Source organism: Colletotrichum spaethianum, assembly GCF_022836535.1.
Source record: "Colletotrichum spaethianum MAFF 239500 DNA, contig48, whole genome shotgun sequence".
Lineage (NCBI taxonomy): Eukaryota > Fungi > Ascomycota > Sordariomycetes > Glomerellales > Glomerellaceae > Colletotrichum > Colletotrichum spaethianum.
Genome location: NW_026054818.1, coordinates 32,144 through 53,677, shown reverse-complemented (window position 1 = coordinate 53,677; position 21,534 = coordinate 32,144). Strand labels below are relative to the sequence as shown.

At 55.9% G+C, this 21,534-nt stretch overlaps 5 protein-coding genes across 5 annotated transcripts; 2 read left to right on the top strand and 3 right to left on the bottom strand.

The window, feature by feature from the left end:
- Positions 1-1,913: 1,913 nt before the first annotated feature.
- ColSpa_11559 (putative helicase mot1) lies at positions 1,914-6,626 on the top strand (the record flags this gene model as incomplete). The annotated part of the gene is made up of 5 exons (XM_049277771.1): positions 1,914-2,661; positions 2,734-3,433; positions 3,483-6,182; positions 6,251-6,314; positions 6,387-6,626. The coding sequence occupies 5 exons, from the start codon at positions 1,914-1,916 to the stop codon at positions 6,624-6,626; spliced, it is 4,452 nt and encodes a 1,483-aa protein (XP_049133728.1).
- Positions 6,627-7,399: 773 nt separating this feature from the next.
- ColSpa_11558 (putative RNA-binding protein2) lies at positions 7,400-10,753 on the bottom strand (the record flags this gene model as incomplete). Its single annotated transcript, XM_049277770.1, has 1 exon — positions 7,400-10,753. One exon carries the CDS (start codon positions 10,751-10,753, stop codon positions 7,400-7,402), a length of 3,354 nt encoding a protein of 1,117 aa, XP_049133727.1.
- Positions 10,754-18,263: 7,510 nt separating this feature from the next.
- ColSpa_11557 (uncharacterized protein) lies at positions 18,264-18,458 on the bottom strand (the record flags this gene model as incomplete). Its single annotated transcript, XM_049277769.1, has 1 exon — positions 18,264-18,458. The coding sequence occupies one exon, from the start codon at positions 18,456-18,458 to the stop codon at positions 18,264-18,266; it is 195 nt and encodes a 64-aa protein (XP_049133726.1).
- Positions 18,459-18,772: 314 nt separating this feature from the next.
- On the top strand, positions 18,773-19,958 carry ColSpa_11556 (GPI-anchored CFEM domain protein ARB_01545; the record flags this gene model as incomplete). Its single annotated transcript, XM_049277768.1, has 5 exons — positions 18,773-18,862; positions 19,009-19,180; positions 19,362-19,410; positions 19,450-19,510; positions 19,644-19,958. The coding sequence occupies 5 exons, from the start codon at positions 18,773-18,775 to the stop codon at positions 19,956-19,958; spliced, it is 687 nt and encodes a 228-aa protein (XP_049133725.1).
- A 322-nt stretch (positions 19,959-20,280) lies between these two features.
- On the bottom strand, positions 20,281-21,480 carry ColSpa_11555 (54S ribosomal protein L22, mitochondrial; the record flags this gene model as incomplete). Its single annotated transcript, XM_049277767.1, has 3 exons — positions 20,281-20,420; positions 20,485-21,327; positions 21,441-21,480. 3 exons carry the CDS (start codon positions 21,478-21,480, stop codon positions 20,281-20,283), a joined length of 1,023 nt encoding a protein of 340 aa, XP_049133724.1.
- Positions 21,481-21,534: the final 54 nt, after the last annotated feature.

Sequence of the window (21,534 nt, the reverse complement as noted above, 5' to 3'; positions counted from 1 at the left end):
CTTGCTCGGTACTTCCACACCGGGGCATGGCCTCGAGTGCTTGGTACCTTTGGGGAATTCTTTTTTTCCTTTTTCTGCCGGACAAGCTGGGAACAGAGAGAAATACACTATGTACTTGCGGTACTCGACCTCGAAGCTCTGGGTTCGGGGTGCTGTGCGGCACCTCTGGCGAAGCTCAGTCGTCTCTCATCAGCGCAGCTAAGGGGCCACGGGTGCTCGCCAACTGCCTCGGGTGCGCTGCGCGGTACTTTGTCTCGGCTGGAGGGTACTTTGAGCACTAGGGTTGTGTGGCCCGGCGTCTTTAAGCTGGAGGGGTTGGAACCCCCGAAGGGGAAGGCGGTCAGGAACGAGCTGGCTTTCCCATGGCGGGGCACCATCGGCCACAATGCACATTTCCGTCTGTGTCCCGTCCCGCGTCCTCCACGGAATCGAGTCTGGACACTGCATTTTTTGCACAAAGCGCCGACCTCACACCACCACCTGCCTGACGTCGTGTCTCTCCCTCTCTCTTTCTCTCTTGCTTCCTAAACTTACACGTGTTTCTCCTCTGATCTTTTGCCATTTCTTTCTTCCATCAACTGAGGGAAGGGGGGGTTCAACACATGGAAAACACAACGTTTCTCTCCCGGCCTTGCGAATGTCCGGTGCCTTTAATGGCGCCTTTCCCTTCGGCAATCCTTGACTGATGACGCAGCGGCAGCTTCGATGCAGTCCCAGATCCGAGCTCACCTTGGCCCGTCGCCGGTCTGACTCAAAAGGTTCCCTTTCTCCAGTCTTTTGCAGAGACCACAGAAATTTGGTCCCCACGGAAGACAGCCCGAATCCAGCCAGGTACCTTTCTGTAGTTTACAGTAGTACCGTGCCTTACGTCCTGTCCCTTCACACCTGGCTTGCACAGCGCCTGCTCGCCGCCGCTTCTTTGCCCTATTGTGATTACACTACATCCCGGGTGTCGATGAGAGATAGATAGCTCCGACTGATGGTCAACTCTTACACTCAAGCTCGCTTCCCTTGCCCGATCACCTCCGCTTGGAGGCCTTTGGAGGAGCATTGGCCCAGACTGCATTTCATCCACCCTTTACCCTGGTCAGCACTTGCAGCCGGAGCCATTCTCTCCATCCATATCTCTTCATTGGCCTCGGACACAACAAACAAGGCACTTCGAGTCTGGCTCTGGCTCATCTTCGGGTTGGAGTTGACTGCGGATACCGTACCCACATCGAGCCTGACCAACACTAGTCAACACGGGGGCACTTTGGATCAGGTACCGAAACGCTTTAAGTCTGCGACAAAGGTACATGTGCGTACCATTGATTTGCCTGCCTCGCCTGGGCACCCAGCACAAACCAACAACGCAGTCATAATCCCCAAGAGATACATACCTACAAGCCTGAGAGGCGAGCCCACCGTTGACATCACTCTACGCATGCCTATTAGGCTCACTCACCACCGCTCTGTTACCCGGTAACGTACTCACTTTCATCGACTCTCGGTCTTGCTCGTCTGTTTTGGGCCAAAGGGTTTGCTCACTCACTCAATTCTCACTCGTTACATATCGCTCATTCAACCGCAGGCACAGGACTACGGGGCACACCTTGAATTTTCGGTCTGGCTACCGTCCTGTTTGTTGTCGTTCCGCCGCCTGGTCCCTGAACCATCCATTTTCCGCCCCCGTCTCCGCCTTTGCCTCTCGGCTCGGCTCCCATTTCTGTTCCTCCCGCGTCAATCAACCGGTACATTCTTCCGCCTGGTTTCTGGTCTTTCCTCGTTCACTTGTGCGCGTGTCGCCCTCAGCCTCAGGACCTCCCCCTTCGGTGCACTTGACCCTCGACTTCGCAGACTGACATATTCGGCGTCGATTTCAAGATCAGGCCTGATTTCTTTTCCCGCGTCCTCACTGCATCAAGCGAGCCATGGCCGGGGCCAAGAAGAAGAAGAAGCCCGCCGCCAACCCGGCCAGAGGCTTCGCCACCACCTCCGTTGCGTCATCCAAGCCTCGGACCGAGCCCGCTGAGGGCGCCGAGACTGCCGCCGCAGCCCGGACCGCCACGGCCGCTCCCAATGCCGTTTCAAACCAGGATGTCCCGCCCTCCGACCCTCAGTCTGCGTCTGTCGGTGCCGGTGACAAGGCTACCAAGACCGAGCTGAGCCCGGAGGAATTCGAGAAGCAGCTAGACGAATCCGAGTTGCAACTTTTGGTCGAAAAGTATGCCCAAAAGACCAAGCGAGATGCTCAACGCCAGCGCACGAGGCTCGAGACCGATCGTCGCTTGCTCAGAGGTCAAGCCGACACTGTGAACTCCAGGAAATGGCTGCCCCAGGAGCTGATGGATCAAGTCCTTGATCTGATCCAGGCTGAGAGTCGTTTCGCATCCTCTAGCGTCTCTACCGAGACTGCTGCCAGCGGAAAGCTGTTGCCGGAAGAGGACATGATTATTAAGCTTTGGACTCTGCAACAGACCCTCACTGGCGTTGGTTTCCCCGAAGAGCGTGTGCAGGCCGTCATGCGCCACATCCTTGATATTGCCCCCAACATACCATCAACTGCGAAAGATAGCCTTTGGGGTCTTGAAGAAGCGCTCGACTGGATGGCCAGGGAGTGCCCAAGTGATGAGCTGCCTGACTACGAAGGCCGAGGCAAACAGGGAACCAGACATTTAGGTGAGCCTGGACTTTGTGATATGCCTGAGTGTGACGGCTGAAGCTAAGATGTTGCCGTTTTAGACACCCCAGCTGAGAGTCCCTTGCCGTCAGGGGCAACCACCCCCAGGGCCTCTGAGTCCGGTGGTCGCCAAAAGGGCGGGCAAAAGTCCAAGAACGGTGGTTCTGCTGCTTCCAAGAAGAAGGCTGTCGTGATCTGCGATAGTGACATTGAGCCGGATGACCTGGTCCCAGTCTACCTGGAAACGAAGGCCAAGCTGTTTGAACTTGAAAGAAGCCAGCAAGGCAAGAAGAAGCAAAGGAACGGCAACCCCGAAGCAGACGAAGAGTCTGATAAACTGGACAAGCTTCGGGCAAAGATTGACAGAATCGAGAAGGATGTCCTGTTCGACAAGTTCGCTGCCGAGCAGCAGTGGAGGACTCAAAAGATGGCCTTGGAGAAGGAAATTGCTGCTGCAAGGAAGCAAAAGTCCCTAGAAGAGGCCGAGAGAGAGGCGGAAAGGGAGACAGAGGAACCAGTCGCGTCTTCCGATGGGGACATTAACGACGAGGCTGAGCGCATTGCCGCCGAGATTCTCGCGCAGGGTGAGGATGACGAGGACGGCGGTCTCAGTGATCTTTTTGCCAACCTGCCTGTCACCGAGGTTGATGCTGCAGGCAAATCAAGCACTGTGCTGAATGGCGCTGATGGCGTCAAAATAACGATTCGAGATTTTGGAAAGTGGACTGGCGTCACTCCCATGCGAGCGTTGGAAGAAGCTTGCCGAGCAAGGTTCGTCATCAACGTTTTCTTCCAAGTTCTCCAGCTAACCCAGTCACAGAGATACTGCGGCAAAGATTACCTATCGCCTCATCTCCGAAGTGCCATTCGCCAATCGGCATGCTGTCTCTATTTCATGGTCCAAGTCCCAGGAGATACCGCCACCGTCTCAGGACGACAGTGTGGAAGTTGGCACCTATCCGTCTAGCTTTCACTTCAGCATGAAGGTGATTGCCACCCCCGACAAGAAGCAGTCAGAAGCTTACGTCGCGACTTGGGCTTTGTTCCACATCTTTGGCACCTCGACCAAGGAAGAAAAGGTTGGGATGAGACTGCCTGTCGTCTGGCGTGAGCTATGGGATGAGCTGGCAGAGGCCCGAAAGAGCCAACTGGATGCCAAGGATCGTGAGGCGATCAGAGAGCTGCGGTCTCTCGTGCGCCAGAGACAGGATCAAGAGCTTGAAGATGGCGTCATCCTTCAAAGTGCTTTTAAGGGAAGAAGTACGGCACGCAATCAGAACGACAAGGGAGACGAAACTGCTCAGGACGCTGCCAAGCGACTCTCTGGTGGACCCGAGTACTACCAGAACATCTGGGCCCAGAAGGCCAACTCTCCTAGATACCAGGCCATGCTCCAGTCTCGCATGCAGCTTCCCATGTGGAACTTCAAGCAGCAGGTCACGGATGCTGTCGACAGAGAACAAGTGGTCATCGTCTGCGGAGAGACCGGATGTGGAAAAAGTACTCAGGTGCCGGCTTTTCTACTCGAGCATCAACTGGCCCAGGGCAAGGCATGCAAGATTTACTGCACTGAGCCACGTCGAATCTCGGCCATCTCATTGGCCCGCAGAGTCAGCGAAGAGCTCGGCGAGGGTCGAGGCGACCTGGGAACTTCGAGGTCGCTGGTAGGGTACTCGATCCGACTTGAAGCCAACACCTCCCGAGAGACGCGCTTGGTGTTCGCAACCACGGGTATCGTTATGCGAATGCTGGAAGGCTCCAACGATTTGCGGGAGGTCACACATCTGGTTCTCGACGAGGTTCACGAGAGATCCATCGACAGCGATTTCCTCCTCATTATCCTGAAGAAGCTCATGTTGAGACGTAAAGATCTGAGGGTGGTTCTCATGTCGGCCACGGTCGATGCCGAACGGTTCTCCAAGTACCTCGGCGGAGCACCAGTGCTGACGGTCCCTGGTCGAACGTTCCCTGTTCAAGTCCGCTACCTGGAGGATGCCATCGAAACAACTGGCTACACTGTCGGCCAGGCCCCTCAGGAGAAGATGGTCGATCTCGATGACGATGTGGTCGAGACGGAAGTCGAAGGGCCCAAGTCCATCGCTGGAGCTGACCTCTCTGCCTATTCCGCCAAGACTAGGAACAGTCTGGCCCAGATGGATGAGTACCGGATCGACTTTGACTTGATCGTCCAGCTGATTGCCAAGGTCGCTTCCGATTCCGAGTATGTGGCATACAGCAAGGCGATTCTTGTCTTCCTACCCGGCATCGCCGAGATCCGAACACTCAATGACCTCCTGTCCGGAGACCCTTCCTTTGCGCGCGACTGGCTCATTTACCCGCTCCACTCAACCATCGCAACCGAGGACCAAGAGGCTGCCTTCCTTGTTCCGCCTCCCGGGATGAGGAAGATCGTACTAGCAACCAACATTGCGGAGACTGGCATCACCATACCCGACGTGACATGTGTCATCGACACGGGCAAGCATCGCGAAATGAGATTTGATGAACGGAGGCAGCTTTCCCGACTCATCGACACCTTCATCTCCCGCGCAAACGCCAAGCAGCGTCGTGGACGAGCTGGGCGTGTCCAGGAGGGACTTTGTTTCCACATGTTTACGAAGCACAGGCATGATACAATCATGAGCGACCAACAGACTCCGGAAATGCTGCGTCTCTCACTCCAGGATCTGGCCATCCGGGTCAAGATTTGTAAGATTGGCGGCATCGAAGAGACACTTAGCGAGGCGTTGGATCCCCCTTCGGCCAAGAACATTCGTCGCGCCGTGGATGCGCTCATCGATGTTCGGGCTCTGACCCCTGCCGAGGACCTGACGCCCCTTGGCAATCAACTTGCCAGGCTACCCTTGGATGTGTTCTTGGGCAAGCTGATCCTGATGGGTGCCATTTTCAAGTGCTTGGATATGGCGATAACTGTGGCTGCCATTCTGTCATCCAAATCGCCTTTCACTGCACCCTTCGGACAGCGTGCGCAGGCCGACCTTGTGCGCAAGGGTTTCCGTAGGGGTGACTCGGATCTGTTGACGGTCTACAACGCGTATCTCTCATGGAAGCGCGTGTGCCAGTCGACGAGCGCTGCTGGCGGGAAGGACTTCCAGTTCTGCCGGAAGAATTTTCTTAGCCAGCAGACGCTGGCCAACATTGAAGACCTCAAGGGCCAGCTCCTAGTTTCGGTGGCAGATTCCGGGTTCCTCTTGTTGACTGACGACGAGAGAAAAGCCCTTAACCGGTTGCGGTATGGTGCCAACTCGAGAGGAAGACGCCATCAGAACTTCTTCGACATCCCTCAACGCGTGAGCATCAATAGCGAGAACGATGCGATCACGACGGCAGTCATTGCGTGGAGTTTCTATCCCAAGTTGCTGGTTCGCGACAACCCGGGGAGCCGGGGCTTGCGCAACGTCGGCAACAACCAGTCCATCAGCCTGCACCCGTCCTCCGTCAACAAGGGCCACAACGAGCTCAAGTGGCTATCCTACTACCACATCATGCAGTCGAAGAGGTAGACATTATCCTGCTTAGCTACAACACCCGAAACTCCACTCAAATAGAATGCTAATACCAGCGCAGTGTTTACCACGCACACGAGACCACGGCTGCCGACCCCTTTGCAATTGCGCTGCTATGCGGCGACGTACGAGCTGACGTGAGTTGGCCCCTGATTCCTCAACGCTGCATTCCCCACGATGCTGACATTACTCCTCAGATGTTTGCCGGCGTCCTCGTCCTCGACGGCAACCGCTGCAGGTTCGCCCTGCCCGACTGGAAGACGATGCTCGTCATCAAGGTCCTCCGCACCAGACTCCGAGAGCTTCTTACCCGCTCCTTCAAGCAACCGGGCAAGCTGCCCACGGCACAGCACGAGCGGTGGTTGGCAATCTGGCAAAAGATCTTCTCCCAGGAGGCGAACAAGGACAATGGAAACACGACCGTCAGCAAGGCATAGGATGTGTTCGGCGGATGAGATTCCTCCTGAGTCGTTGACGGATGGGCCAGACCGCGTTGGCGTGTATGCAAGGGCCGCCTCTTGTGCACACCCTGGGCATCGGCTTCGTGGCGAGTGGTTCGAGGTCGCAGGCTGGCGATTGCCTCCTGGCAAACCTTGGCCGTGGAGGAGACCTTTGTTAGATACAACTCGAGTCCCTAGAAAAGAGAGCAGGCAAAGAGTGCAAGAGGCGGACCGGGAGAGCATGAGAGAGAAGGCCCCCTAGAGAGTCGGGATCGACGGAAGCTGCCGGTGGAGGGTCGACTGAAGGGCGACGCGGGAGCTTCCAATGGTGTTTTGCGCGATAGAAAGACGGCTGAAAACTGAAAAAAGGGACCCAGTAAGCGCGATTCAGAGAGGGACGTCAGCCAGAGACGTTCTATCCTCTTCAATAGCGCACGAATAGAAAAGAAGCAATACACAAACGTGCACACACGTACACACACTCACACATACACGGGGAGAGGGAGATCATGATTTCACCTGCACAATAGACACCGCACGAGTAAGCATCGGAATAATTACATTGTCTACCCACACCGCGCGGGTGCTTTGACTGCGATGACCGCAAGCCGACGAGGTGAACGAAGCAGGTGGCAGAGCGTCAGGCACTTGGTATTAATCACTCCCGGACGTCGGGACATGTGATGAGGAAATGTGTGCCGGGACCCTGATCAAAAATGAAAATAATGCAACAAGAGAGTCATATTTCCCATTTCCCATGGACGCCGTAATTAGTGATGGTCGTACCCAGCCTGGCCGTTGCCATTCCTTCCCGCGCCTTCTTCCTTGGACGCATTAGTAGTTGTTGTTGTTGTAGCAGTTGTAGTAGTAGTGGTGGTGGTACCACCCAAAACCAGCGCCTTGAAGTCGGCGTTGCTCTTCATCGGTTTCCGAGTCTCCGTCTCCCCGCCGCCGGCACCATTGACCTTGGCTTCCGGTTGTGAAGCCGCTGCTGCTCCTCCTCCTCCTCCTCCTCCTCCCTGTCCGCTCCCTCCTGCGCTCACGGCCTTGGGCATGAACCCCAATCCTCGCTTGGCACCGCCCTTATTGCCCAGCACTGGCCGCTTGACGGTCGTGGATGGCGGGACAAAGGCGGCACCGCTGCTGGTGTTCTTGGGAGCCGCGGGTTTGTCGCCCTGCTTCTTCCCACCAGTACCGTAAACAATCTTGTCCGTGCGGATCTCTCCCTTGGAATGCTTGAGCTCCTCGACGGATCCCGTTCGTAGTTTCCGGCCGTCCAGGACGTAGCCATCGAGCTGAAGCATGGCGCGGCCAGCACTCGGCTCATCTTCGAATTCGATCTTGGCGCCGCCGTGACTGGGCTGCAGGACGAGGCTCTTGAAACCACCAATCTTCTCTACAATCTCCTTGACGCGTGCATCGTTGACCGTGTCGGGGATGCCTAGGAGGGCAATGGTCCGCGAAGCGATCTCAGCCCGGTTGGGCCCAGCCTGACGACTGCCGCCGTCGCCGTTGATGTCCGCCATTGTTTCATCCCCCTCCTCATCTCGACTCGGTGCAGGGGAGGCGCCCTCTTTCGAGACGGCCGCCGTCCTCTTGAAGTTGCTGGGTGTGGAGATCTGTACCGTCATGATGCTGCTGCGCAGCTTGGCCTTGTCGAGCTCAGAAGCAGCAGTCTGGGCCTGCTCCTTGGTTTCCATCTCGACATATGCCGCACCGTGGCCCTTGCCGGCCTTATTCCGTGGGATGCTAATGCGCTTCACAGTACCGTATTTCGAAAAGGCCTTTTGCACGTCGTCCTCGACGGCCAAAGGGTCCAGGTTGGTAATGTGCAGCTCGCGGCCTTCCTCTATCGCTCCTTCGCGCTTCTTCGCACGGGTCGGGTCGGAGTACATGGCCATCAGCTTGAACTTTCCATCGAGAACAGTACCATGTCTTTGTACGGCCTTGGTCGAGGCAGAACGGTCACGGAACGTGACGTAGCTGAATCGCCGACGAACATTGCCCTTCAAGCTAGGCATCCTGATGCTCAGAACCTCGCCGCAGTCCTTGAAGAGGTTGCCGATGTAGGCCTTGTCCGCCGTTGGCGGGTAGTTGGTGACATAGACGGTGAGATCAGTGCCGGGCTGCACGCTGATCTGGGCCGTCCCGAAATATTTCCCGTCTCTGAGTAGGGCCGACTGCGCCTCTTCCGGGGTTCTGAACTCTACCATGACTGTCTGGGTGTTGTCTTGGGGGTCAATGGCTGGGTCCGTAACGTCGACAATATGGCCATACTCTTTGAAATACTGCCGTATCTTGGTTTTGGTGGTCTCAGCAGGGAGGTTGCCAACGAGAACTGAGGTATTTTCTCGGTCTCTTTTCAGACTCTGCTGCTTGAGAGCAGTGTCCGTCTCTACAGCCTCGCTTTTTGGTCTCTTGCTGGACGTCACATCGGCCGCATCAGCTTCTTCTTCCCGCTTTCGTTTGGAGCTGGACGACGAGTCGTCATCTACCGTTTGTACTGCGTATGCTGCTTGTGTTTCATGGGCCTGGGCCGCGTAGTACTCGGCAGCCTGTGCTGCCTCTCTCTCCCGCCGCTTCGTCACTTCTTTGCGAGTTTCATAAACCGTGTCGATGGCAATGCGGACGGTGCTCGGGAGCTCATAGTCGTTGCAGTGCTGAACATAGACGTCAATGACTCTCTCCGGCCAGTCCAGGGACTTTCTCTTGATTGCCCGTCCGAGCACGGCTGTGGCCACCGAGGGGACCCTCAAGCCGATGGCGGCGGTAGAAGGCGTAGGGCTGCGGTCCTTGCCGTTGGATGCGAATATCATCATTTCCCATAGGTAGTAGTTGAGCCAGAAATCGTAGCTGTCGGCGTACAACTGCTTCTCGGCCAGCTTGTGCCATTCGCTCCGGGCCTCGTCAACATTGCGTTTCTTCTCCGTCAGGTACTGAATATAGATGCGCTCCAGACGGAAGTTTGGGTCTCCCCTGTAGCTGTCGCCGTAGCGGTGTTTGGCCTGGTCAACGAACTCGAGCGCGGCGCGCAATCCCATGTCGGCAATGTCAACGTCCTCGTCGGTGGCATTCAGATCCATGGCCTTGCGCTTGAGAAACCCGCACCAGGCAGCGTACATGTCAAGAAGTGCGGCCATGCCGTTCTTGTAGAGCTCGGGGTTACTGGTGGCCTTGTGCTTGATCTGCTCGATTTCGTTAAAGGGGAGCTTGGCGTCCTCGGCTGTGAGAATGTAGCGCGACCAGATCGCACCCGACCAAGGGCAGTGATCGACTGCGCGCCGCAAAACGTCCACCATGCCTTGCGGCGACTGCGCATAGGTACCGGATGTGGACAAGAAGCGGACGTATTCGTTCCATATGGTGTCGTCGAAGGCAAAGACGCCCGTCAAGGCCCTGGCATAGAGGCCACGGCAGAGGTCGCCAGTAGCCTCGGCCTGCTTGTTGCTTCGCTTGCTCTGGGCGCACTCCCATTCGAGATACTCCTTGAGCAGGTTGCGGTAGAGGTCGTCCTTGCCTTCGCGGGAGGCCTGCTTCAGCTTCAGTTCGAACATGTCGCGATCCTCTGTGAGCTTCTTGGCCTCTTGCGATTTTGGGTTGGCGGTCACGCCCTGCATCGTCTCCTCCCAAGCAGCCTTATTATACGTCGACAGAAACTCGGAGAAGGCTTGCGCAGTGTTGTCGCGGGTAACGTGTGGGACCTGCAGGCGGTCGGTGTAGAGGTAGGTGATGCGTCGGATGCCCTCGGCGGTGCGCGAGCGGGCGAGCAGGCCGCTCTCGAGGGAAATCCACTGATCCCACAGCTCGTGGCTGTCGCTGATGCGGTATTGGATAGCTTCGTAGGCCTGCTGCCAGAGGCTGAGGGCAGCGTTGAGAGAGAAGAGCTCGCAGCCCATGTGACGTTCCTCGTCGGACCATCCCGACTCGTAGGACTGGCTGGCGACGTACAAGGACCAAAAGTAGTCGCAGTATGCGCGCCAGACGCGGACGCTGTTGGGCTCGGCCTCGACAGCAAGCTTGAACAGCTCAATGACGTGGACACGCTTCTCCAAATCGTTGGCGTGCCGACTGTTCTCAGCGACGTAGTCGAGCCATTTGTCCTCCCCTACCGGCAGGGTCGCCATCTTGCAGAAATCGTGGGGTCGTCAACCGACGAACCATGGGAGGAGCGTTCGTCAAGTAGATGTGTGTCCTTGTTTGCGTCGGCGCCCTGGCGGAGGTGTGCAGGCGGGCGCGAGATTCAACGGTGGCGTGTGTGTGTGTGTGTGTGTGTTTGTGTATGTGTTTTTATTTTATTTTTAGATGACGGTGGTGGTGGTTGTGGTAGTAGTAGTAGCAGTAGTAGAGGGCGTGCGACGAGGGGGACGCGGACGTGGAGATTTTGTTGAAGAAAAGTAAAGCTTGGACGGCCGGTCGGGCGGGTAAGGTAGGTACAGCAGAAGGAGGTAGGTGTGTAGGGGCCAGAATGGAGCTTCGGAAACTGCTGGGACCCGCGATAATGACGGCGACAGGCTGAAGTCGATACGAAGATTCAGCGAGGCAATGGCCGATGCGGTACTGGACAGATTGACTTTGAGGGAACCGCAGTTCGGAAGACGGGGTTTTCGCGACAACGAGGCGTTGCAATTGTGAAGTGAGGCGAGGCCAGGCGAGGCGAGATACAGTTCTGCTGTGCCCTGCTCTCTTTCCTGTCATGTATTGTCTGTAAGGGGAAAAGGGAACGTTGGCTCTGAAAAATAAAATAAAAATAAAAGTGGTCGACAGGATTCATTCGCGCTGGGGAAAGGTGTAGATGGGCGGAGGTAGCCAAGCACAACACAGGCACCCAAGCAGGCACACACTCTCTCTCTCTCTCCCGCACACGGTGAACGGTGAGCACAGATACCCGCCGGGAGGTAGCGTAGACCCAGAGATAATCAATTGCTGCTGTTCGGGCAGTGGGTAGGGCGGAGGCCGAAGAAAGTTGGGAAAGGCAGAGGCTGCACTTGTTTGTGCCTATTTTGTTCCCAAAGCAGGTGGATTAGTGTATACCCTCCCCCTCGAGCAGCAGGCCACCTTAGCTAGGTAGTCTGTCGATCCTCGGGCCCTTATTCTTTGTGTTTATTTTTTGTTTTCTCTTTCCCTCTACTTCATTCATTTTTCTTCCTCCCACTCGCTGGGACCTCGTAGGCTTCCTCGTACCGCAGGTGCAGCTGGTCAAATTTGAGCCGACTCGCCTTACGTGGGTACCTTTGATTTTCCTGCCGGGGAACCTAACCTGTGAAATGTTGAAGTCGCGCGCGTCACTGGAACATGTACCGTGTCTGTCGTCAGAGTCAACACTGTCGGTCCAGACGCCGGGGGAACTTTAGGAGGGTGGGGGGGGTGCCGCTTTCTGGGACATTTCTGACCGACATTGACTGGACAGAAGGCATCGGAGGCGTCAACGGGAATTGGAATCTCGTGCGAGGCGTCCCGTCCGTCCAGCAGGGCGGCAGGGCGGCAGGGCGGGACGTAGCACCTTGGTCAGTACCTCAGCACCCTAGGTACTGTAGATACTGCGTAAGTTAGGATGCGGCGCCCGGGCAGGTTCCATTGCCTAGGTTTCTGGCTGGTCCAGTGGATTTCCTCACTCAAAGCCCCGAAAAAAATGCGAGATGGACTGGGGATTTAAGGTGGCATTCCGCACGGCCGCTGCACTCTGCACACTGCACACTGTAATAACGAGGCACGGGCACTAAGCACTTCTTCCCGCGCCTGTCTCCCTTTGGGCACTGTATGGGGCTCTCTGGCTCCGCAGTTCAACGCCCAATGGCATTCGACGTTGACATGACATAAGCATCACAACGAGCTCAGAGACACTGACACCGCGGCGCTAGACAGTTTGACGCAGCCAGACATTTTTTAGGCCAGAAACATCGTCGCCACAGAGAAACGCCCAGCTCGATTGATCGCGAAACAAAACGCTAGAGAGCGGATGGGGTTGGATGCGCTTCGCGCCTTGTCCCCCCACTCGATATACCTCTTTACTAAGGCTGCAACTAGACTCTGTCTGCTTGCTACGCGGAAGCGACACGCGTTGTCTCTTCTCCTTTTTGTCTTCCTGCTCGCCTACAACGCATAGACTGATGGATTTCCCTTACCTTACTTGTTATTCCTTACCTCATGCACACGTAAGGCGCACTCGATCCTCGAATGAGCCAGACTGAGATGAAATGTGGAATGCGCGCCAAAACCCGCCTATTCCTGGGCCAACACGTACCACAATAACAGCGCACCTTTACAAGCCCGCGGCCCGCTTCCTCATTCTCCAACCATGCCGGCCACGCACTCTCCGTCTTCGGCCGATAGTTTGACCAACACTGGGCTTCAGTCATCTTTCCGCCTCGGTGTGCCCCCAAAGCGGATACTACAACGTCCCGCCATGAGAGATCGTGTAGGAGATTCCTAGTGGCTGAACTCTATCTTGTTTGTCTCAACTATCCAGCCGTTCCTTAGGTTGGGCAAGACACCTGACTACCGTATTGGTACCATTGGGCCTTGGCACTGTAAAGCCATGCCGGTGTGCCGTGACCATGGTACGATAACGGTCACTTGCCTTCTCTTCTACCAATATTGTGTCCCTTGGCTTCGGACCAGCCTTGTGTATATACTCATCTTCTCTTTCGGCTGGCGCTTCTGTCTCTTCTCCAATGATCAATCCAGAGGTACCAATCTCCCATAGCCAATAACGATATGCAGAATCGATATGCCAAGCCAATACAAACTGGCCCAGCACCACAACGCCGCTTACCTAACGCAGCCGGCTTTTATTCGGCAATCCCGAGGAATCCCCAACGACTAGCCTCCCTGTGGGATGAGGTCACTGGCTTACTGACGGCTCGCTTTCCTCGTTCTAAGACAGTCGACAAACACTGTACCACCCCGTCTAAGCTGCTTCTAGCTAGTCATGTTCTGCCGCCCTTCTCAACAGTACCACAACACGCCAGGCGTGTCAGTGAATCTGGGCTGCCATGTGTATAAACTCGACAGCTCTCTCTCTCCATTACTTTCACCGTGCTTGAATATAAGTTTCTCAGGACCGGAACTGGCTCCGAACACCAGTTAGGAGGACCCGGAAAACACTCGGCAGCTTCACATCTTTATCGCTCTGGGCAGCCGGGCATCCGCACACATGCAAGTCAGATTGCCTGGCCTGGCTGTCTTCTTTTCTCTTCTTTCCTCTTCTTCTTCTTCTTCCTCTTCTCTCCCAAGCCCGGAGATGGGTCGTTGTGGGCACGGTGCACGTGGTCAGCTGGTGGTTTAATTCTGCCCTGTCTATCACAATCCCTCCGGCAAGTTGCAGGTCTCCTTTCCCAGCGCCGGAGTCCTTGGTCCGGTCCGGTGGGGCCGGCCGGGTTGAGAGTTCACTCAGCGTCCAATACCCCCTTTCCGCCGCTCCGCCCCGGGTCTGTCACGCCATGTCGTGAGGTCCAACAGAGGCAACCAGCCGGCTCGTTGATGACCGACGGTGCAGTGAGATTTGCATGCCTTCTGGAGGTATGTGGCGCTGCCATCATCACCAAACAGCCTACGTAGTCCTCCTCCTGGCATGCTGGAAGCCGAAGGGAAGTTTTGGTCTGGCCGAAACCGCCCCCGTTCGATCCTTTGGCCTGGCGAATGGACATCCTCTTCTTGTACCGGCCGCCACAGCCAACCATCGAGCAATCACCCTCGAAGCTGCGCTTCTTCACTCACCTGGTAAAGCCGATAAAAAAGGCTTACAGTTTCCTGTCCAGGAGGCTTGATCAGCTGTGTACTGACGTCGACGACAGGGCCGAGATGCGTCCAGCGCAGCATGACGGGCTAAATTGACGCATCGGCTGAGCCATCAAACTCGAGACATGAATGGGGTGTCCCAAGGGGACGGGACAGGGTTCCGAGGTACATTGTAGATGGCCGTTGCAGCCGTCAAAAAGGCTCGCCCATCAGCCCTGGCCCAATGTCATAACGCTCTCCGACGGCTTCATGCGCAGGGGATGCCTGTCTCGCACAGTACCCAGCCTCACTGCAGTGCAGCTTTCCGCGAGAATGAGCCCGCTAGAATCGGGTTTGCAGTGGCGCGTCTATCCAGGAGCATGCCTCTTCTGTCCACTTGCCATATTACGTGTGGGATGCGGCTTGTCTCGATTGTCCACAGCGGTGAGACCTTGAAGTGGACACAATAGTCGCATTGGTTTAACGACAATCGAGACCCTCAGCCGAATGCAATGCTGAAAACTGACCTTAGATGAAGGGGTCAGGAGAAGCAAGCCCGCCAAGCAGCACGCAACTGAGGACAGCGGTGACGGGTCTGTCGTGTGCGAATGAGTTTACCTGGGATGGGTCGTGCCCCACAGAGAATGTTGATGAAAATCATGGTATTGCTTCTTCGCTCTCACCATTGCTTCAGCGGGTTCGCGCCTTTGGCCGAGTACCGCGAGTGTCCCCTTGTCGATGATATGTTCTGGCTTTGTCCGCGAGCGTGACGACTCTCAGTCGATATGGCTCAGTACGGTGCTAGCCTTGTCGATCAAGCGGGAGGCTGGGCTGGAGGCAAAAGGGTCGTGCCGGCGAGGCCGGCATTGCTGTAATGACGCAAGCTAGGGAGAGACGATGATTGATGGAAACAGGTGGTGGGAAAGATGGTGAGGGAAATCAGCGAGTATGTTCAGACCGCTGTTTGTGGAGAGAAAATGGATGCTGAAACAGGGGGCAGGGGGCCAAGAGAGCACCTTTTTTCTCTCTTTATTTTTTATTTTTATTAACTGCTTGTGTCTATCCATAGGCGATGAGATAGGTAAAGGGAAAAGTGGATTGTGCACATGTGTAGACGAAGGTGGGTTTGCCGTGAGGAGAGGTAGATGCCTTGCTTCAGCAGCATGTACGAGCAATGATGGGACGGAGAGAGTGCGGAGAAATGAATAGAGGGCCAGGCATTGGAGCTGAACACGAGAACACCTTCGACTCTTTTCCAGCGTGCTGCTGTGCGTATCCGTATCGTGCGTCGTGTGACTTCTTCTATCGGCACTCAGCACCATCGGATTATGATTACATAACTCACATCTGTCTGTCAAGGCGGGAGGCGGGAGGAGTGCCGCACCGGCACCCATCCTTCATGCAGGTTGGTGGAACGTGGAGCTTCCAGCTTTCCTTTTCGGATAGCGGCTTCAGTTTCGCTGTTCCCTTTTCGACGACGTTGCTCGCAACCAAAGCGTCGTACGATGCGCCCGAGGCCGACTATCCGATATCTTGTTTGTAGCAACGAGAGTTTCTTGATACTTGATGGTGTAGAAAGACACTCACGCCCCCGCCCCCCTTTTGAGGGGATCCCGGCAGACGAACGAGTGATGTGCAGTGGCTTGCGGCGGCAAGATTCACGAGTTCCCTAGTGCAGATCATGGTCGGCATTGTTGGTTGTCGTCGGTCGACACCGACAGAGATGCGCACTCCGATGGCTCCATCGGGCACCTGGGGGTCGGTCGAGAGGGGGTCACCACGCAGCCGTTGCTTTCGCTGCCGCCGTTACCGTCGCCGCTAATGACTCCAGTGTCTGCACCGAAACTGGGAGGGCGCTGGGTGTTAACCGCTCAGCTGCCCCCTTTTCCCCGCCATCTCCAACTTGGCTGACATGAAGCAGGGTACGTTACCTTATCCGCCGCACTGGGCTTTGACTGCGCCCCGTGTCGCGACTACGGGCGACTCCTGTCCAACCCCCTGGCTAACGGTAGGGGGACGACTAGCAAGGTCTTTAGACGGAGAGGGGGGCCATCAATCAACCCGACAAGGCCCTGTCAGAGATGGGAGGGGAGCACAGCCGACTATACTCGCGCCGAACATGGTACGGGCATTCTTCAAGGGTCAGGAACAGCTTCGGGCGCTCTGATAGGCCGGGGCAAGCGCAAGAAGCACGACGACAACGGCACGGCTATATATGGGCAGCTATGGGATTCGCAGCGCAGCAGATGAGCCAACATTATGCGCTGCATCTGCTGCATCTTGGGCTGTCTCGTATCGGGACGCTGCTATGGTTCGCATGCGAATTTGATATTCACACCTTTGCAGAAGCGCCGAAAGGTTTGGGGGCATTATTTGTTATCTACATTTTCTCGGGGAGAGGGGGTCAGTATCCTTAAGAAACAATGCGAGTGGAAGATGCAAAAAATCGACTAGACGTGGGATGAAGCCTCTCAACTGGCCCGTTCTTCCAACTACCCAATTACATAGTAGGTCTGCAGGCAGGGCAGCACTGGTTCCCTTGACTTCCCCCTCAATTGAACGTCATCCCTAGGCCCCCATTTGCATTTCGGCATCCCCTGACCAAGTGGACTCGTCGAGGCTGCCAACGCGGTAGTCTCCCTCACATCGGATCCAGACCGAGTTGGGGCGTTCCATCCGAATTGTGACTTACCGTAAGTGGTAATAGCTAGCTGCCGAGCCAAGACAAGCTGGACCCCCGGCGGCTTACCGTACCTCACCCCGTCACCTCCTTAGCTGCAATTGCTGCAAAAAGACACTTTCGCTGATACGATCTTGGTCTCTTCTTCAAGCTGCAGGATGGGATGCGCGCCAGGGTCTCTTGCATCGCTGGGCTAGTGCAGTTTGCAGCTACACCTCGGACCCTTTCAATCCCCCCTTCCCTTTCTGGTTTCTACGCTGCTTCCTACCTAAGGCAAGGGACCGTGGATGGTGTCTTGCCCGAACGGATAGCAACGAGTGACGTTATCATCTTCCTCCCTTCCCAAACTGACGGCCTCCCTCGCTTGCCTGCCTCGCTTTGCATCATCTTATCTATTCCGACCACGGCGGCGGTTAGACCGTCTCTCGACAAACCACCCAAGATGGCCGAACCCCACTTCGGGCGACTTTGAGAACTCGGCCATCGGTGGCCCGACACTTTCTGTCACCATCGTCCGTCTTGTAAGCAGGAACTGTCAAGAGAACACGTCCACCTCTACTTGGCGCGACGGTGGTGACTGAACATGAACACGTCGAGGCCCCTGATGCTAAACTACAAACACCAAGTGAAGGGGAGACCCAGACTGTTCTCACTGCCTCGTGTTCTGAGTTCCCGTTGCTCTGACCACAAGAAGGCCCCCCCTCTCCCCTTTTCTTCCGCCAAGAGGAAGGTGTTTCCGTTCCCCAGCCCTCTTTGCTTCCATCTACCTGCTAACTGCGTGTAAGTCAGCATAAGAGGCAGGTGTGGACAAGTACTTTCCTTCCCGTCGGCTTGGGTGTCCCCCACCCCCCCAACCCGACTCTCATCCCAACCCTCGTCCCAACCCATCCCCGATCTAGCCCATGTCCTCCCGTCTGTTCTCTTCCCCTTCCTGGCGTGGCCCTGCTCATATCGAGTCTGCCTAGCCTATCTAGTCCCTTCCCGCAAGTGGGCACCTTCTTGCTTCTATACCATTACACGGCAATATCCCTCCTACCTCTCTAAATCTGAGATATTACTCTCTTATCCCCCCGCTCTCTCCCTCCTCATTCCTCGAGCCTCTTGTGGGCTTCTTCCTTTCTTGTCTCCCAACGACCATCCTGGTTCTTCTTTTCCTCCCATTCTTCACTTTCCATTATACCCCGCCGGACGCGTGCCTTTTCTCCTTCATTCCTCCCCCCTCGCCTTGACCGTTGCTTCTACATTCTTGTCTTGGCCGGCTTGTTTCGTCTCTCCTCTCCTGCCTCCCGACCTGTTTTGACCTCAACTCGAAGGTTTCTTCGCTTGTAGTTGGTCTTGTCGCAGACCACCTCCATCATCCCGCTGGACCTCGACGTACCGAAAGTTCTTGTTGCCTTCTTCGCCTTCTTCGCCTTCTTCGCCTCCTTCGTCATTTGGACCACCCAGGCATCTGCCTCACATATTTCCCTTTCTGGGCTCTTCGAACTGTGCCACACTTGTGTCCAGGCCGTCGCATATCGACGCCTCTTCGCGCGCCAACCCCAAACCCAGCCCGGGTTCGAGATTGACACTTCAGCTTCAGGTCGGACCATGAGCTACCGTGCGACACTGTGACGGGTCCGGTCCTACACAACCCGAGTGACTCGAGATTTCATACTGGTCACACCAGATTCCTATTTGGCCGAGACGCCCTGCTTGGCTTGGGCTCTCCTCACTTCTGCGGAACTTCGCGCCTCTAACTCTCGTCATGAGGCGCCAATTCTGGGCGCAGGCCGCCGCCGTGGCAGCTTTTCTTGGTAGTGTTTGCGCGCAGTTGGACACCTTGCCAGCTTGTGGTGTAAGTCCAGTCCCTGTTATCCTGGTAACTGCTTGGGAAGATCACCATTGTAGATCTACACTGCATGGGATGAGACCTCGACTGGGAGCAGATGCGCCTTTGAGCATCATGCATGAGATTGAGGCTAACAAAACATTATTCATCAGGTTGTGTGCGTCAACAATGTCATTGCCAAGGGCTTCGGCTGCGCATCGGGGGACAACACTTGTCTTTGTAAGCAACAAGACTTCGTCTTCGGTATTCGAGACTGTGCCGCGCAGTCATGTGCGGCAGATGAGACTACCAAGATTAATGACTACGTCGCCGGCCTCTGCGCAAGTATGGAGTTCTCATCCATGGACCCAGTATAGGGCTCACTGACATGTCACGATAGCTGCCACCAGGGCGCCTCCCGCTTCAACAACACCCGCATCAATCCCGCCGCCTTCTACACCTGCTGCACAGCAAACAACACCCCCGACGGCCCCCTCATCAACTTCTCAGCCGCCTCCACCACCAGTAAGCACTACTGCCCCAACTCAGGCCAGCGCAGCCGAGACTCCGGCCTCGTCTGCCCCCGCCAGTTCAGCCTCTTCGGAAGCACCCAGTAAGCCCATCACCGAGGCTGCACAGGCGACTCAACTTCTGACTACTGCACCCACCACACTAGTAAGTAGATGACCCTGATTCTTATCGAGTATACGAAAACTGACGAGTGTGCAAGTCCACGTCTACCAAGTCGCAGTCCTCAACAACTACGAGGTCAATTGCGTCAGGTTCCACTAATGCCCTGCCGTCACAGTCTGCTTCTGCCCCGAACGCTGGAGCAGAGAATCTGACCGGCGAGGCTGCAGGCCTCTCCATGCCGGCCAAAATTGGCATTGGAGTGGGTGCTGGCGTCGGCGTCCTTGCAATAGCTCTTGCTCTGTGGCTCCTCATCAGGCGACCAAAGAATCAGTCACGCTCCCTGCAGATCTCCGGCCCAATGCCGGGTTCTGGGAGAGACTATACGGGAGGCATCTTGGGCATGAAGGAGAAGAACCATTCAGAACTGGAGATGAGGTCGAGAAGATACGAAGACATGGTGCCACGTCAGTCACCGAGACGCTTGATATGAGATGAGCCCCAACTTTGGCATGTATGGGGAAGGAAGGGTGCCATCTCTGTTACGAATTATGACTAGACGAATGTTTGCGAGTTGCGGGAAAGGGGATGATCAAATACCTTAGCGTTATATCAAAAGGGGCGTTGATTTCGCTGCGCAAATGCATTCGATCGCTGCCATGGGCATTGAAGGACGGCGAGTATGGCGTAATGGATCATGTTCTATGACGGGTTTCATTGTACATATTCTTACAGTTTCTGATTGATACAGGATGGTTCCCCCAGCATCTCCGAGCAGCGCGTCATCTTCTTAGTGCTGTTTGTCGCTACTTCGACTACCATGAGTAGTAGGGTCTCTGGGCCGTCACGGGCCGGTCAGGCAAATGAACCCAGGGCTTCCTCCGCGCCTGCTTGGCGAGCTTCTCGTTGTACTCCCGTATCCTCGTCTTCTCCTCCTTCAACACGACCGAAATGCCTGAAATGCGGTTAGCCTCAAGAATAGAAACCTTAAAACACAGTGAGGAAACAGTCGAACGTACTAGTGGACGGCGACTGGATGATGCCGAATCTGCCTCTGCCCTTGTAGTCGAGCTCCTTTGATCGCCAAGGCCCTCTTCCGACCCAGGCCTGAGCAACGTATAGTCTCGTTGGGTCTTCGACGGTCAAAGTCTTGCCGTCCTTGGTCTGGATCTTGATAGGTTTCGTATCCGCACCCTCACCCTGTCTCTTAGCCTTGCCGGGACCGATGCCCATGCCACGCGTAACAACTGCCAGATCCCGCGCCTCCTCCAGTTGGTACTTGACCTCGGCCGCCATCTTCTTCTTGGAGTACGACATCTGCAAAACCGCCTCCTCGAGCGTCTTGCCCTGAATCTGACGTGCCAGATGCACGAGCTTCTTGACGCTGGTTTCCAAGAAGGGACTCTTGTGCGCGAGCTCCTTCTCGGTTTGCGCAATGCGCTCTGAACGACTGACGCGGCCGTTGCGGCGGACCATCTGAATGACCTTCTTTCTCTCCCAGCGGAGACGGCTTCGCGGATCGGGGTCGAGTCGCCAGGCAGTTGTCTCGGGCGTCTTCAAAGAAGCCTGTCCCATGTCGGCTTTAGAACCCTTCTTTCCTTCGGAAACGGCATCGTCGACCTCCTCCTCAAAGATGGAGCTGGAAAGCTGGGGTTGTTGCTGCTGGGCGAAGCGCTGACGGACTTTGGGATCGTCAAGGTTCTCTCCTCCCGTCATAAGGTCATCGGTGCTGCCGCGGCCACTACGACGGCCACCAAAGAGACCACCAAAGCTCCATTTGTTTCGTACTTGGGTAACCGGGCGGAGGGGCAAGACGAAGGATCGAGGAACCGGTCGGGCGATGGACTGGAGGGTCGAGGGAGCTACAGGACTTGTGGTTAGCCTAAAGGGGTCGACCATAGTAACAGGGCGCAGATTGCCATTGGAAGGCACATAAGGCGATTCAAAGTGTCCATGTAACTCGAAGCAAACGTACCGGACGAGGCTAACCTCCTCGTGGGGAGGTTGAGGCTCATGGCTGCTACTGGTTGTGCTGATTGACTGCCAGCGAGCTTCACTTTGCACCCTTG